Below are 14915 nucleotides of genomic sequence, written 5' to 3'. Positions count from 1 at the left end.
CTCTAATGAATTAGGGCAGACTTGAATTTACGCTCCCTTTAGACAGATGGAGAAACTAGGTAATGAGGATTGGACTGGGAAATGCAAGGTTATTGGCAAAGTAGTTCATTTGCTCCCAGAGAGAGGCACTTGGGCAAACATGAAGATGATACTGAAATGTGATATGCTCACCATGGCTGTTTCTATTTGTAATCAATATCTTCCTGGGACTTTAAGGGGAATTATTGACCCAAAATGAGGGATTACTAGATTTTTTTTGTCAAGCCCTTGGCTAGTTATTATTAATTTTTAAGACATGAAAGACTCAAAACTCCAAGAGATCATTATCAGATTTTTAACAGGTTTCCTTATTTGGTACCTGAGAATACATTGAATAATCATCAGCTACCTCCTGCCCTTTTTTTTTTCTTTTAGCCCTCTGCTGGCGAAGTTCCTGTACGTTAACTGTTTCATAAGTTATAGCAGAATCATAGACCACTCCATTCACCTTCCTAGGACTGGCTCATAAAATATTATCTGTTTGTGGTCAAGTTCCATTGATGGTCCCATGTCCTTATGTTTCCCCTTTGAGATCACTTGTCTCTCTCTTTCATACCTGAGGACTTTGACAGTGACACGTTCATATTCCAGCTTCTCCTTTTTCATTAGGTATAAAAAGGCAGGTTTCCTCTTTCTTTGATAGAAATATTACAAAGTGACTTGCTAACCTTTTGAAGCTCTAGAGTAAACTCTAAAGAATTAAGGAACATTTGTACTTTTCTTGCCTCCCCTGGTTGTAACTTACATAAATAATCTCTTGGAGTGGAAATGGTTTATCAGGCCCAGTTGATACACAGACTAAGGAAGGATTAGCATATGCCAATGCCCACAGAGCCTTCTCTCCTGCCTAATCCAGCTCTCTGGCATCCTCTTTATCTGCAGCTAGCTGCCCTCACTCTGATGAATCCCCTCCACACACAGCATGATTCTCATCGCATATTCAGTGACACTATCTGATCACACTCAGCAAGCAGAGGAAAGCTCCTTGGGACACCTGTGCATGAGGTTAGCTTTCTTTACCCAAAGGGCCAAGTAATTAGAGGGACAAAGTATGTGGGAAATCGAGAGTGGGCTTTGTTCAGTCCACGAGTTTTCAGAAATCACTTGTGATTCGAATAAGGAGCAAACAAGGTTACTAAGAGTTCCAAAGAGAATTTCTGAATACTAGAGCCCTTGAGCTTTCTGAAATACTAATGTATCAGCAGGATGAGAAAGTTTGGGGATAGTACTGAGCAGACTGTAGTGTTACTTGTGGTCATGTGAGTCACGGAAGGGGGAGCATAGCACAAGGATGAGAGACAACTAAGTTTCCTAAGAGGGAAAATAGCCAAATATTTCAGATGGGGATAAATATAGGGGGGTTAACGGAAAGAGATAATCAACAGTCATTTCACTGAGTTCATTTCAAGTAGTTATTTTCCATCACACCATAGTCTCCATAGCTTACACCATGCAGGATACAGACAAGTAGACTCAGCGGGAATGTGCAGCCAGTTTTCCCTTATCTCTTAGTTAACATGCTAATATGTGTGGCAAGTAGTTGACTCTTATGACATATTAAGGAGGAAAGTTACTGCATGTTTGACTTTGACATATTTCTTGACAGCCATACCCTGTTGTTGACCCATGCTCTGCCGCTCTTCCAAAGAAGGAGGAAAATACTTTGCAGGTGCCTTCCTCTTATCCTCTCTCTCCGACAAGAGACAAGCAGGTGAAGACTTCTCAAAACTGAGCCTGATCATGCGGGTCTTTGTTCTTTTTTTCACTGACTCTAAAATGTAATCTCGACAATTTTTTGCTACTTAAAAATCTGTTTTGGATTTGCTGCCTTCTAACTTGTAACTCCCAAATTTCTGATTTTAAAAGGGTGAAACTTGACTATCTCATTTTCATAGCTAGAGAATCCAGAAGTAAAACTGTAAATGTTTAAAAACTGTTCATACCCGTTAGGTTTCATTCAACAGGGATTTTGAGCTAGTAAGGAGGGAAAAACTGGGATCCAACAAAGGGCTAGATAAACCCCATGGTTAGGAATTGGCTCTACAGAAGAGAATCGCCTGTTACAGTTAATCATTTTCACTCAAATCTCTAAGAATTTTAATAAAACCTTTCCTACTTAAGGAAGGAGAAAAGAATTTTCTTTTTTCCTTGAATTTGAGCCCCATCAATGGGTTCTATTGTGGTCCCAAACCCTGAAGGACACATAGAATCTGAGAAATCACAGCGCTTAATATTAGATGGCTGTTTGGTCTAAATGACCTTGTAAGACACTCTGCCACCATCCGTATCTGGTACTTATTGATTTGTAACTAGGGTTTGGTCTTCAGAGGCTCATGGGCAGGGAAAACCAGACATTGATGAGTGAGTTCATTCTGCTGGGCTTGTCCAGCTTCTGGGAGACTCAGGTTTCCCTCTTCGTTCTTTTCCTGGCCATGTATCTGGTGACCATGCTGGGGAACTTCCTCATCATCCTCCTTATCAGAATGGACAGCAGGCTAAATACACCCATGTACTTTTTCCTTAGTGTCCTGTCATTTGTGGACATCTGTTATTCCAACAGCATTGTCCCACAAATGCTTGTTCACTTCCTGTCAGCCTCGAAGTCCATCCCGTTCCACAGCTGTTTGCTCCAGCTGTCCATCTCGCTGGCAGTGGCAAGCACGGAGTTCTTCCTGCTGGGAGCCATGGCCTATGACCGCTATGTGGCGGTGTGCCACCCACTTCACTATGCAGCCATCATGCATGGAGGACTGTGCCTGGGGCTGGCTGCCGGCTGCTTGGTGGCTGGTTTCATGAATTCACTGATGGAAACAATCATCACCTTCCGGCTTCCTCTGTGTCACAAAGTTATCAATCACTTTGCCTGTGAGACCCTAGCAGTGCTACGGCTAGCCTGTGTGGACATCTCCTTCAACAAGGTCATGGTGGCCATCTCAGGATTTCTGGTGATCATGCTTCCCTGTTCTCTGGTCCTCTTCTCCTACGGTCATATAGTTGCTGCCATTCTGTGTATTCGCTCTGCCCAGGGACGCCGCAAAGCATTTGAGACCTGTGCCTCCCACCTCACTGTGGTTTCCATGTGCTTTGGGGCAGCCATCTTCACATATATGAGACCTGCGGCTGGCTCCTCAGCAGAACAGGAGAAGATGGTCTCCCTGTTCTATGCTGTGGTGACCCCAATGTTGAATCCTTTAATCTATAGCTTGAGGAACAAGGAGGTGATGAGTGCCCTAAGAAGAATGTTGGAAAAAATTAATGAAAAAAGATAAAGATTCAAAGAATTTCTTCTTTCCTCCAACATCCCAAAGAGTGGCATTCCAAACAAAGAGAAAATGATTGATGTGCCCTTTCTCCTTAGATTTGCTGATAAGGTAGATCATTCTGACCAAGTTCTTATAGACTGACTTTCCACCTTAGTCCACATGTTGACTATTTATCACTGCCCTATTATACATACAGTAAAAAAAGTCTTCAATGATTAAACATATTCCTTTCTTCCCTTTCACATTCCTCCTGCATATTCCCTCAGGAAATGCAATGTGGTCAGGGAAGTGCTTCAGTGTGAGTGAGAGCAGCCACTCTTCTATCTTGACCTCATCCCTCACCAGCAATGTAGCTTTGAAAAATGTTCTTAATGTCTCTGAGCACCAGTGTCCTCAGCTGGGAAAAGAAGTATCAATATCTTGTATGTGTAATTACCTTGAAGATTGCAGACAATCTATGTAAAATACCTTTTAGAGTGGCTGGCAGAGAGTAGATATTCAACTATTTTTAAAAATAGTTTTCAGGACACAGTTACAGGGCTAAGCGTTACACAGCCTTCTCTCTATACACAAGAATTCAAAATGAACTTGTTTTCTATTGCTTTTACTATAGTGGGTCACTGTTCTGTGTCTGCTCCAGGTGATTTTACTCAGAACCATGGCATCTATCTATCTATCCACCCATCCATCTATCTAATCTCTCTATTGTTTATCTAAGCAAAAGATCTTGGTTTTTTTTTTATCACCAAGCCAACAAAACATTTCTCAAGAGCTCTGAACACATATATCCAATTGCTTGCTTATCACCTTCACTTACATCATGTGAATCTCTTTCTTAACAAGCCAAAATAGAGCTGTTGTGTTTACTTCCTCTATCCCAAGCTGGTCCTTTCTTCTTGCCCAATATCTCTTCACTGTAGTAGTAGAAGGAACCATACACATGCAGAATGAATCTTGATTCCTTTGTTTGATACTCAATCCATCAACAGATCCCAAGAGCTTTACCAATAAAATATGTGATGAATCTGATTTCTGTTTCCACTTCTGCTTTCTACGTTTTATTCTTTACACAACAGCTTTACTTTTTACAATTATTATGTGATTTTGGATTTTGTGTTGTAAAATAAAGCACAGAGGCAGGAAACCACACTAAACAAATGTGTATTTATTTAGTGAATTATTAAAAGACAAACCCCCTTGCAACAGCCTCTCAAGTCAAAAAACAGAGCTGCGAGCACCCACAGAGTCCTCTCCATCTGCCTCGTCCTCATCACAACTCCTTTTTCCCAAAAGTAACTGTTATTCTGACCTTTGTACTAATCACTTTCTTGCATTTCTTTATGGCTTTATTACCCAAGCAAACACCTCCACTCACTGTAGTTTAGTTTTGCCCTTTTTTTTCAACTTGATATGTCTTTAAGATCTCTTTAACCTATTGATCCCCTGCAACTCTTCCTTTTCCCTACAATTTATTTGAATGACCTGGGCCATTTGCCCTGCAGACAGCACCTTCATCTTAGAAAATAAATCAGGTTGCATTTTTATTTTGCTTAGAATAAAATCCAACCTCCACACATGCAGGACTTGATGTGTTCCAGCTGCTGCCTGCTGCTGCTTCTGCATTTCCATCCCTTTCTCCTCTCTTTTATTGCACTCGTAGCACACTGGTCATCTGTCAGGAGTGGGAAGAAAACAGATAAATCTCTATAAAACGGACATTTATTTTTCTACTAGTCATACACATTCATGGAGAAAATCATTGTAGACCTATAAGTTTTTTGCGTGTGAAATCTGAGACTTATCCAATGTATTGGTAATTTACTAATAAATAATATAAATTTAGTAATAAATACTGCCTATCACTGGAAATTCTGAATCCTATCAGTTAGAATCATTAATAATTTTGTTAAAATTTCAGAGTGAAATTTCAAAAGCAAAGGTATTTTGATCTCCTACTTTTAAAAGAAAATCCCAGTTTGTGCCTTGGAGAGGGCACAGTGTTTCACTGGCCAGTTTGAGTGTAAGCTTCTTGAGAGCAAGGACCATGCATTTTATCATATTTGTATGCCCAGTGCCTTAACAATGCTAAAAAATTCCTGCTCATTAAATAATTTTTGATTGAAACTTTCTTTTCTATTTTAGGAGTTGCCTTTTATGAAGTATATAAACCTCATATATGTTGGAATTTAGGATATTAGTAAATAAGACTTTTAAAAAAATCTCAGATACAGAGTTGAGTTAATTGGCAAATGCTCCTCCTCAATACATGGAACATTATCATCTGCACAAGGCGTCTCCTGTTAATTTTTAAAAATAAATTAATTTTCTCTCTCATTCTTTTTTTTTCAGATTTTTTCTTTTTTGGTGAGGTAAATTGGCCCTGAACTAACATTTGTTGCCAATCTTCCTCTTTTTTTTTTCTCAAAGCCCCCAGTACCTAGTTGCATATCCCAGTTGTAGGTCGTTCTAGTTCTTCTATGTGGGATTCCACCACAGCATGAACTGGTGAATGGTGCTAGGTCCACGCCCAGGATCCAAACCAGTGGACCCTGGGCTGCAGAACCACAGCACACAAACTTAAACACTCAGCCACAGGGTGGCCCCCTTATCTCATTCTTTACTCTTATTTCTTCCGTGCTGTATGGAAAAATATTCTAATGTGTTAGATGCATATAATTGTCTTTGAGAGTGCACTTATGCATTTTTTAAAAATGCATTATATTGTTAACTACTCAGTCTGTCTTAGTTTTTCTCACTCAAGACTATACTTTTACTTTGACATATTGCTAATCTATTACTTGAAACTGTTCAGAGTAATCCATGGTGTTCGCCACATTTTTTAGCTATCACTGTTTGTATGGCACCCACTGCCCGGCACCACATACAGCCCTGTGATGAGTATCACAATCCATGAGCACGTAAGGACCTGTGTGAGGATTTATTTAGGGAATACGTACAGGAGCCAAGTTGCTAGTTCACAGATGATGCTCTCCAGAATGGCTTTATAAGTCTGTATTCCTACTTCAGTGCACGAGGGCACTTATCTATTCACTACTTACATGGTTTGAATTTTTTTTGCCTAAAAGATATAAAATTGTTTTATTTTGTATTCCTCTGATAAGTAGTCAATATGAACATATCTTTATATGCTGAACTCCTGATTCTCACCTACCTTCACCCCACACTGGTCTATCCATGCCTTCCCCACCTCAGTTCATGGTAACTCCATCATTGCAGCAATTAGGCCACTTACCATTCTCTTTTTTCTCACATCTGATCCAAATCTGCAAGAATATCCTATTTTCTCTATTTTCAAAATATATACACAATATGATCCCTTCTCGTCATGTCGTCTCTTCCACCCTGGTGTCAGTCACCCTCCTCGGGTTACTGCAAAGCCCGCAACAGATTCCTCTGCTTCTACTCTTGCATCCCAGCACCCAGAGCCATTCCTTTAAAACATAACTCAAATCATGTCATTCCTCTGCTCAACCTGCCATTGCTCAGAATAAAACCCAAAGTCTTGACAATGGCTACCACCTAACTATACTCTCTGCCTGCAATGCTCTTTTCTCAGATCACCACTTCCTCATCTCCTCCAGTTCTTCATTCAGCTCTCGTCACTGACCCATTTGATACTGCAAACTTTCTCCCTGCCCTTCACTCCTGTTCCCCCTTACTTTCTTAGTTATTTTTTTCCAAAGAACTTATCTTTCTAACTTACTTTGCGATTAACTCATTTTTCAGTGTCTGTCTCTCACTCTTCCACTGCCCCCAGAATACAAACCCCTTGAGGGCAGGGCTGTCTGTTGGGTTCGCTTAAGTAGACAAAGTGTCTGGAATAGTGCCTGTCTCATAGTAGGCACACAATAAATATCTTCTGAGTGGATTGTATTGTCAGCCTCTTGGGTTTCTACTGCTGGACACTGTGTTTGTTTCTTCGCCCATTTTTCCTTTGAGTTTTCTGCCATTTCCTTGTTAGTGTGTATATTTTAGATATTAATCCTTTTCTGTTATAGGCATTGCAAATACATAGCTTCAATCTGTCATCTCTCTATTAACTTTATTCATGGAGCCCCTTGTTGTACAGAAAACCTTTATTTTGCTATAATCCAATTCACATTTTTGTCCTATGATGTGTGCTTATGAAGTTTTGAGTTTCTAAAAAAAAATTCCTGCATCTGGGTCATGAAATATTCTATTTTTATACTTAATTAAGTTGTCTACTTTTACCTTTCACAGTTACTTCTTTAGTTTGTCAGACATTCACTTTTGAATATGTTGTTAAAAATGGATCTAATGTTATTTTTTTCCATGTTGTGGTCTGTTTATTAAACAATTTATGCTTTACTCATTAATTTGTAGTAATTTAATGCACGTTAAACTTACCTATGTATAGCTCTGTCTTTGAACTCTATTCTTTTCTATCTGTTCATTTGTTTGCTCCTGCACCATGCAATTCTATTATCCTAGTTTTAAAAGTCATTTTGGTTTGTACTGTCTCCATCTGTCACATGTAGTGTACGCAATAAGATGGGCAAACCCATCTTTCCTTTCAAAGTTATTAAATAGATTTTAGTATAAATAGTCAGCTAGTCTATTTAGATTCATTTACTTTATTTATAGTCAGTCTATAAATAGTCAGCTACTTATAGAGTGATTTATTCCATATAAATTTATGAGTAATTTCACTAAGTTCCTCAAGAACTTCGCCTGAAATTTTAATCAGGTTTGCACTGAATTTGTAGATGCATTTTGGAACACTGCCATCTTTATAATACTAAATTGTCCCATCCAAAGTGTGAAATGTCTTTATAGTTATTCAGATAATGTTTAATGTCCTATTGAGAGTTTTCATATTTTCTGCATATTTGTTTAACACGTATTTGTGAAATACCTAATATAGGCCAGACACTCTTCTACGTGTTGTGGATACAACAGCGAAAAGCAAGCAGAAATCTCTGTTTTCATGGAGATTACATTCTACTTAAGGGAAATAGGCAATAATTATAAGAAATAAGTAGTATCTATATAGTATGTTACATGGAGTTAATTGCTATGGAGAAAAATAAAATGAGAAACGTAGATAAAGAATATTGGGGGGTCTGAAAGTTTTGGCACAGAACTCCATAGAGTTCATTATACTCTCTGTTGAGAAATTCCTAAATACTTTATAATTTGTGTTGCTATTATAAATGGCATTTTATTTTATTTTTCTAGTTGTTTATTGCTGGTGTACAGAAATGCTATTGATTTCTGTAAGGTGGTCTTGTATCTGCTTCTTTCTTATTAAATCTAATAGATCGTTGAAAAATTTTTCCTTGATATATAATCTGTAAATAGTGGTAGTTTTTCTTATAATCTTTGTACATCTTAATCTATTTTCTTTTCTTATTTTATAGGCCAGGGCCTCTAGTGTCAGGTCAAACAACAGCTATGATAGCAGGTATCCTTTCTTGTTCCTGATCCAAAGGAAAACATCTACAGATTCTCCACTGAGTATAATGTTTGCTGTGACTTTAGGGTATTTAACATTTACTAAGTGCAGTTTTTGAGAAAGTAGCATAACAAGGTGAGAGAGTGCCTGCCCCAATATGTTTCAAAGCATGTTACAAAGTATCTACCATTAAAACTGTGGTATTCTTGTAAAAAAGACACGCACCAATGAATCAAAATGCAATCCCAAAGAAACGTCTATATGTGGGAATTTAGTGTATCATAAATGTATAATTACAAATAGGCTTAGGAAAATATGTACTACTAAATAAGGCATGCTGGGACAAATGGCTATACTAACAGGAAAAGGAAATGTCATCTTTCCTATTTTATGGCATAGAAATTAATTTCTGATATCTAAAGGTGAGGAAGTGCATTTTATAGATCAGTTTATGTTCATTCTCTCCTAAAGTCATCCTAAATAACGGTAAAAGGATAGGAAACAAGATGATAAATCCAAAAAGTAAAGAGGACAATGAATAAGAAAAAAGTGTTTTATGAGAAATGCCAATAACATTTTGGAAGCTAGAAAGCATCTTGTTTTTCTCTTCTCTTGTCTAGGCACTGGCATAAAGGGTAAGGTCCAGAGCTCACTCAGGCTCTATTCCACTTCCCCTTCCAACCCCAGTGCACACGTGGGCAGATTGTTTATTGTGGTTAGAAAGTGGGTCTCAGACCACTGGCTGGGAGAAGATGCTGTTGCCACCAGTTCCCAGAATAAACCAGGGAGAAAAAAAAAATCATAAGCCCTTTCCTGGGGCAGTGCCAGGTGGCTGAGCAGAGGATGAGAGCAGCCTGGTCACTCTCACATGGACACTCTCCCACTCTTGGGGAGGAGAAGGAGGAGTCCGCTGGGCCTCTACAAGTCTCACTGCACGATGCTCACCATCCTCACTAGAGTTTTTTCGCACAGGATGGCTATTCTTTCATGAAAGATTCTGACCAGGGTGTGGAAGGTTGTCTTCCTTAAAGTGAAGGGAAAGGCGAAAGTTCTAAGAAAGTTACGGAATGTGGTGGTAGAATTCCAAACCTGGAGAGCAGCCCAGCAAAGCAGCGTCTGTCTGGGGACTGGCAAAAAGGTCTCCCTGGCCTTGCTCAGATCAGACGAGTACCGCAGAGCATCCGCTGGTTCCCTGAGGTGCCTGGCCCTGGCGCTTTCGCTCAAAGGAATGTGGAGATGGATGACTTGGAATGAGGAAGTTGAGATTTAATCCTCACGCTTGTAAAGTGGGATAAAAATTCCCACCATCCAAAGGTGCTATCACTGAAGACTCAGATGTACCTCCCTTGAGAAATGAAAGTTTGGGGAGCTCCTTCCCATGCTCCAGGGACAGAGAAACAAAACTTTCACTTGCAAAGTTGAAATGTAGGTTAGGATGCTAGATGCACAAGTGACCAGACAGGGGCGAGGAAAAATAAAAGAAATCTAATAAACAAATGTAATTGGCCCCTTGAGATTTCATCACTAAAGTTAGAGACAGTTACCTGTTCCAATTGCACTTGCTTCAAATTCCACAGCTTTCCCAGCCCTGCCGTCTTTCCAAGGCTCAGGATGGCCTCCTCCACTCTGCAGAGGTGAGTTGTGCATTTTCAGTCTCTCTTCAACAGTTATTTAGCAATTATTAACCCAGGTCCCTGTAATTCATGGCCTCCTCCTATATTCTTCAAGATTAAGAGTATGGTGGCTTGATAGAGTTGTCCTTTAGTAGAAATTGGTCCCAAGGAAATATGATCTGGCTAATCAAATTTGGAAGCCAGACCTTTTCAAGCATTTTAAGAGTTCCCCACCTGTGATGGGCCTGAGCCTGAGTCAGCCCCAGATTTGCAGTCTTGATCTCTGCTCTTCACGGACTCCTGGAAACAGGGGTGAGGTGCCAGGTCTGTGCTGAGAAGCCTCCTCTTTGCCGATGCCAGTAGAAAGATGACTCCCTCAGAGACTAGCTTTTCTCTCCATGCAGAATTGCTGTTTGGGAAACAAGTCTTTGTGTGTGTGTGTGTGTGTGTGTGTGTGTGTGTGAGGAAGATTTGCCCTGTGCTAACATCCATTCCCATCCTCCTCTTTTATTTTTGCTTGAGGAAGGCTAGCCCTGAGGCAACATTTGTGCCAATCTTCCTCTGCTTTGTACATGGGATGCCTCGCCAGCATGGCTGATGAGTGGTATATGTACACATCTGGGATCTGGGCCCACAAGCTGGGTCTCTGAAGCAGAGCTCGAGGAACTTTAACCACTCGGCCATGGGCTGGCCCAGGAAACAAGTCTTTAAAGTGACATCCTTGTCTGAAATGCTTCCCATTTTTAGGGCTGGTCAGGAATATAATGTAGCTTCTCTAGGTCCCACTGTCTATTTTGCATGATGAATAGGCTGCTTACTTGGCGCATGTTTTTAAAGTAGTCTTACATTTTCAAGTCATTTCCATTTGTATATTAATTTAATAAATAATTTTTGTTATTTTTATTATTGTTGGGTAACTATATATTCCTCTGGGAGAGGGATAATTTATTGTACTATCTTCTTTTTACAGATGTGAAAACTGATGTGCTAGGATTTTAGGAGAATATATGCTTTTTGCATAAAAATCCAATGGAAAGGGTCTTTATGAACAAAAATAAAATCTTTGAGCAGGGTAAAAATGTTCCAAAGACACAGATCTGTTGGTAGTAATGACGAAGGCAGGTATTCAGCTGGAAATAAAAATTTCTGTGGGCTGTTCACTGAGGCTGGTTCTAGCTTGATGCTCATTCTCTAAGTCTCTGGGGCAAAGAAGGACAACAATCCGACAATGGCACAAAAGGCTAGAAAGGAGCTGAGCAGAGAGGAGAGAGACCCGTGCCCACAGGAGGCAGACTGACCCTGGAGCCCTCACTTATTCTCCAGCTCAAATCTGTGCCATCTCCCCCACTTCCTCCCTGCTCTCTATGCCTTTTACTCGGTCATTTTTTCTTCATCCCGTACCTATCTCCTCTCAAAACTATTCTAAAAGCTCAGAGTAGACAAATGTGGGTTTATGGTCATCTTCACTGTGCTTTGGCAATGCAGAGATGATTCTGGGGCAGTATTTGCTCCTCTTTACAAAGTGGATTATGATAAAGTGGCTGAAGAACAGAAATTTCACTTGCGTAGAAGTAATTTAGTGATGGCAAATATGGGCACCTTAGATAAGTGTTTTGAGTCTTCTATGTTTTGGTGGGAAATTTTCAGCAATGTAACTGAAGAAAAATTAGTTCTGAAGATTTGCGTGTATGTGGGAGAGGGTTGGGGGTGGTTGTCCTGAAAGATCTCACTATTCAGATTTTCTGAGGATCTATCAGTTTCCCTGGTAAATCTATTTGATCAGGGCTTCCATCATGATAGAACCAAATTCTAGAAACTCTTACTTTAAGGAAGGACTAAACATAACACTCAGGACTAAACACCAAGATAAATAAAGTATTGGAAGCGCAGGTGTGCAAAATATTAGATAATTAGCAATGTGTAAATTGATTAAATGTCAAGAAAATGGCCTCTATAAATGTTTATTGCAATTTTCTTTTTTCTCATTTTCTTTGTTTCCACTTCTTCCTCATTTGGCTTCATTTTTATTTCCCTGGCTTCATTGTACTCTTTTTTTCTTGGATTTCCTTTCTGGTTTACTTTTTCCTTTCTGACTATTAATTCTCCAACTTTTGGCTTTTTTCATAGGTAGATTATTGGTAACTTCTCTCATTTATTTATTCTTATTTACGTCTCAGTATCCTCTCCTCTTCTCCCATTTACCTATTTTGCATAGTCTTCTCTTTCAAATGTTTATTTGTCTACCTTTTATTTATTTAAATTTGGGCTAATTTTGATTTTTCTTTTGAGAAACACATTTAATGAATACGTAACACCAGTCTGTGAAGATTTCATTTTTGAGTTGAGATAAAATTCACATCACATAAAATTAACCATTTTATAGTGTACAATTCAGGGACATTTAGTATATTCACAGAGCTGTTGTGGTTTTACGATTGTGAGTGTACAGCTAAGCAGGCATGAAAAGAAGTTTGTGAACAACTGGGGCATGAGTGAGTGTGTTTGCGTGGGGGACCCAAGGGGACACTGTGGAAAGCAGTCCTATGGCTGTGGGAAGGACTGGCTCTCTTCCCCACCTGTGTGATGATTTCAGCCTAACTACACGGCCACTCAACATTTTACCATCTCCCTTGGTGTGACTGCCAAGTGACCTGGAAACATAGCCCTCTTTTTATGTTAGTGTGACAGTAACTGTTTACACAAACAGTGGGGGAGATGTTGGCACTATTTATAAGCACTCACCACTACAGAGAATAGATTCAAGTTCCCCACGAGAAACAGCTCAGCAGGGACAAATCTTCCCAACAAAGTAAGAGTCTCCATCCAGGATCCTTCATCATCCCTCACCTTTTACTTGTTAGGGATGGTCTTTTGGCTAGGCAAAAGTATCCTCAAGTTCAAATCTTTTCTTGAAAGCTGATTTTTAAAAATAAGTGCTTCATTTATTTGTTTCTGATATTAGATTATTTTGTTTCCTTATTGTGCATAATCAGAGCCCTTCATTTTTCCTCAGAGGAAGAAGAAAGGACTTCCTGCCATATATCCACTCTAGGCTGTTGTACTCATCACCATGTCAGACAAAGTGGAAGCATGGTCACCTTTGCCAGTTTATAAAAGAGGCCAGTCAATTACCTCCTGCAAGAAGAGAGTCTCCAAACGGGGGAGGTAGGCTGTTTCTCCTCCTTGTCATGTTGCCGATGTGGCCTGAAGGCCAGACTTCAGTTTCACAAGGTGAGTGGGAGGGACTGCTCTGGTCCACCACCATTCTGGAGTGACTGGGATCCAAAGTAGGAATCAATTATTCCTCATGACAGGTCTCCTGATGTTTATGTTTGGTGACCCCATAGCCTTTGAATGCTGTACACAGGGTCATGCTATGTACAGGAGTAGAGTAATGGATGTGCCCAGGTCATCAGATAGTCCTGTTTAGTGCTGACTCCACCACTGTCTAATCACTTCACCTCTTTTTTCCATCTGCAAAACAGAAATATCCCTCTGGCCAAGTGGTCAACTTCATGCACTCCACTTCGGCGGCCCAGGGTTTCGCCAGTTGGAATCCTGGGCGTGGACGTGGCACTGCTCATCAAGCCATGCTGAGGCAGCATCCCACATACCACAACTAGAAGGACCCACAACTAAAAATATACAACTATATACCAGGGGCTTTGGGAGAAAAAGGAAAAATAAAAAAAAAAGAAATAGCCATTTTTCAGAGTGTTGTTGTGAAGGCATACTATATTATATTATGTTATATTACATTATATTATATCACATTATATTATATTATATTATATCATATCATATTACATTACATTATAATATATTATAGAAATAGACATATAAACTATTTAGTATAATGTCTGGTACAGAATAAAGGTACAGAAAATACAGTGTTAGTTTATATCAACCTGACACAGAAACGAGTGCACTTAACGGTTTTTAATTCTTCTCTTAACGTTCTTCCCACCCTGGGGAAGTTTTGCACGCTGGCTAGGCAGGAGGGTTTCAGGAGCTTGTTTGTTTTCTTCTCATCATCTCCCACCAGAATGTTAGACAAGACTGAGGAGATTTTCTAAAACCAAACCTGGCCATTCACTGATTCACAGGGCCATTGACTTGGGTAAGATATTTGAAAAAAAATTTACAAGAAACAGATTTTACTTTGATTTGAACACATCACTTTTTAAAAACATCAAATATATTTTATTTAAAAATCACAAAATCCCTTATACAAGTAATATGCCACTTGGAAATACACTTGCCTGACTACATTAACGAGCAAAAATAACATGGCTTTAAGCACAAAAGCCCTCCTATTGGATATGTTTTTGGAGATAGGTAGGAAAATACTAGATGTTTTGTTGTTGTTTGTTTGAGTTTTTAGAACTGGTATTTCTTTAAGTCCTGGTTATAGACGTGTAAACAATGTAAATGAATCTGCCATTACGCATCACTTCACATCCATGCCACCTGTGTGCACATAGACACCTGCGGATACACCTGGACGAGCGCCACATCACAGGTACAGCTGTGCCCTTGGCAGACAGGACTGAAGGAGGGTTA

At 39.6% G+C, this 14915-nt stretch overlaps 1 protein-coding gene across 1 annotated transcript; it reads left to right on the top strand.

The window, feature by feature from the left end:
• Window positions 1-2372: 2372 nt before the first annotated feature.
• Window positions 2373-3308, top strand: LOC103556947 (olfactory receptor-like protein OLF3). The gene has a single exon (XM_008529253.2). The coding sequence runs from the start codon at window positions 2373-2375 to the stop codon at window positions 3306-3308; it is 936 nt and encodes a 311-aa protein (XP_008527475.2).
• The last annotated feature ends 11607 nt before the right edge of the window (window positions 3309-14915 follow it).

The sequence above is a fragment of the Equus przewalskii genome, chromosome 4, assembly GCF_037783145.1.
Source record: "Equus przewalskii isolate Varuska chromosome 4, EquPr2, whole genome shotgun sequence".
Lineage (NCBI taxonomy): Eukaryota > Metazoa > Chordata > Mammalia > Perissodactyla > Equidae > Equus > Equus przewalskii.
Note: the sequence above shows the minus strand (reverse complement) of the source record. Positions and strands in the feature narration are given on the sequence as shown.

Coding starts and splice junctions, on each gene's coding strand:
- LOC103556947 (XM_008529253.2), top strand. CDS start 2,373: ATGGGCAGGGAAAACCAGACATTGATGAGTGAGTTCATTCTGCTGGGC.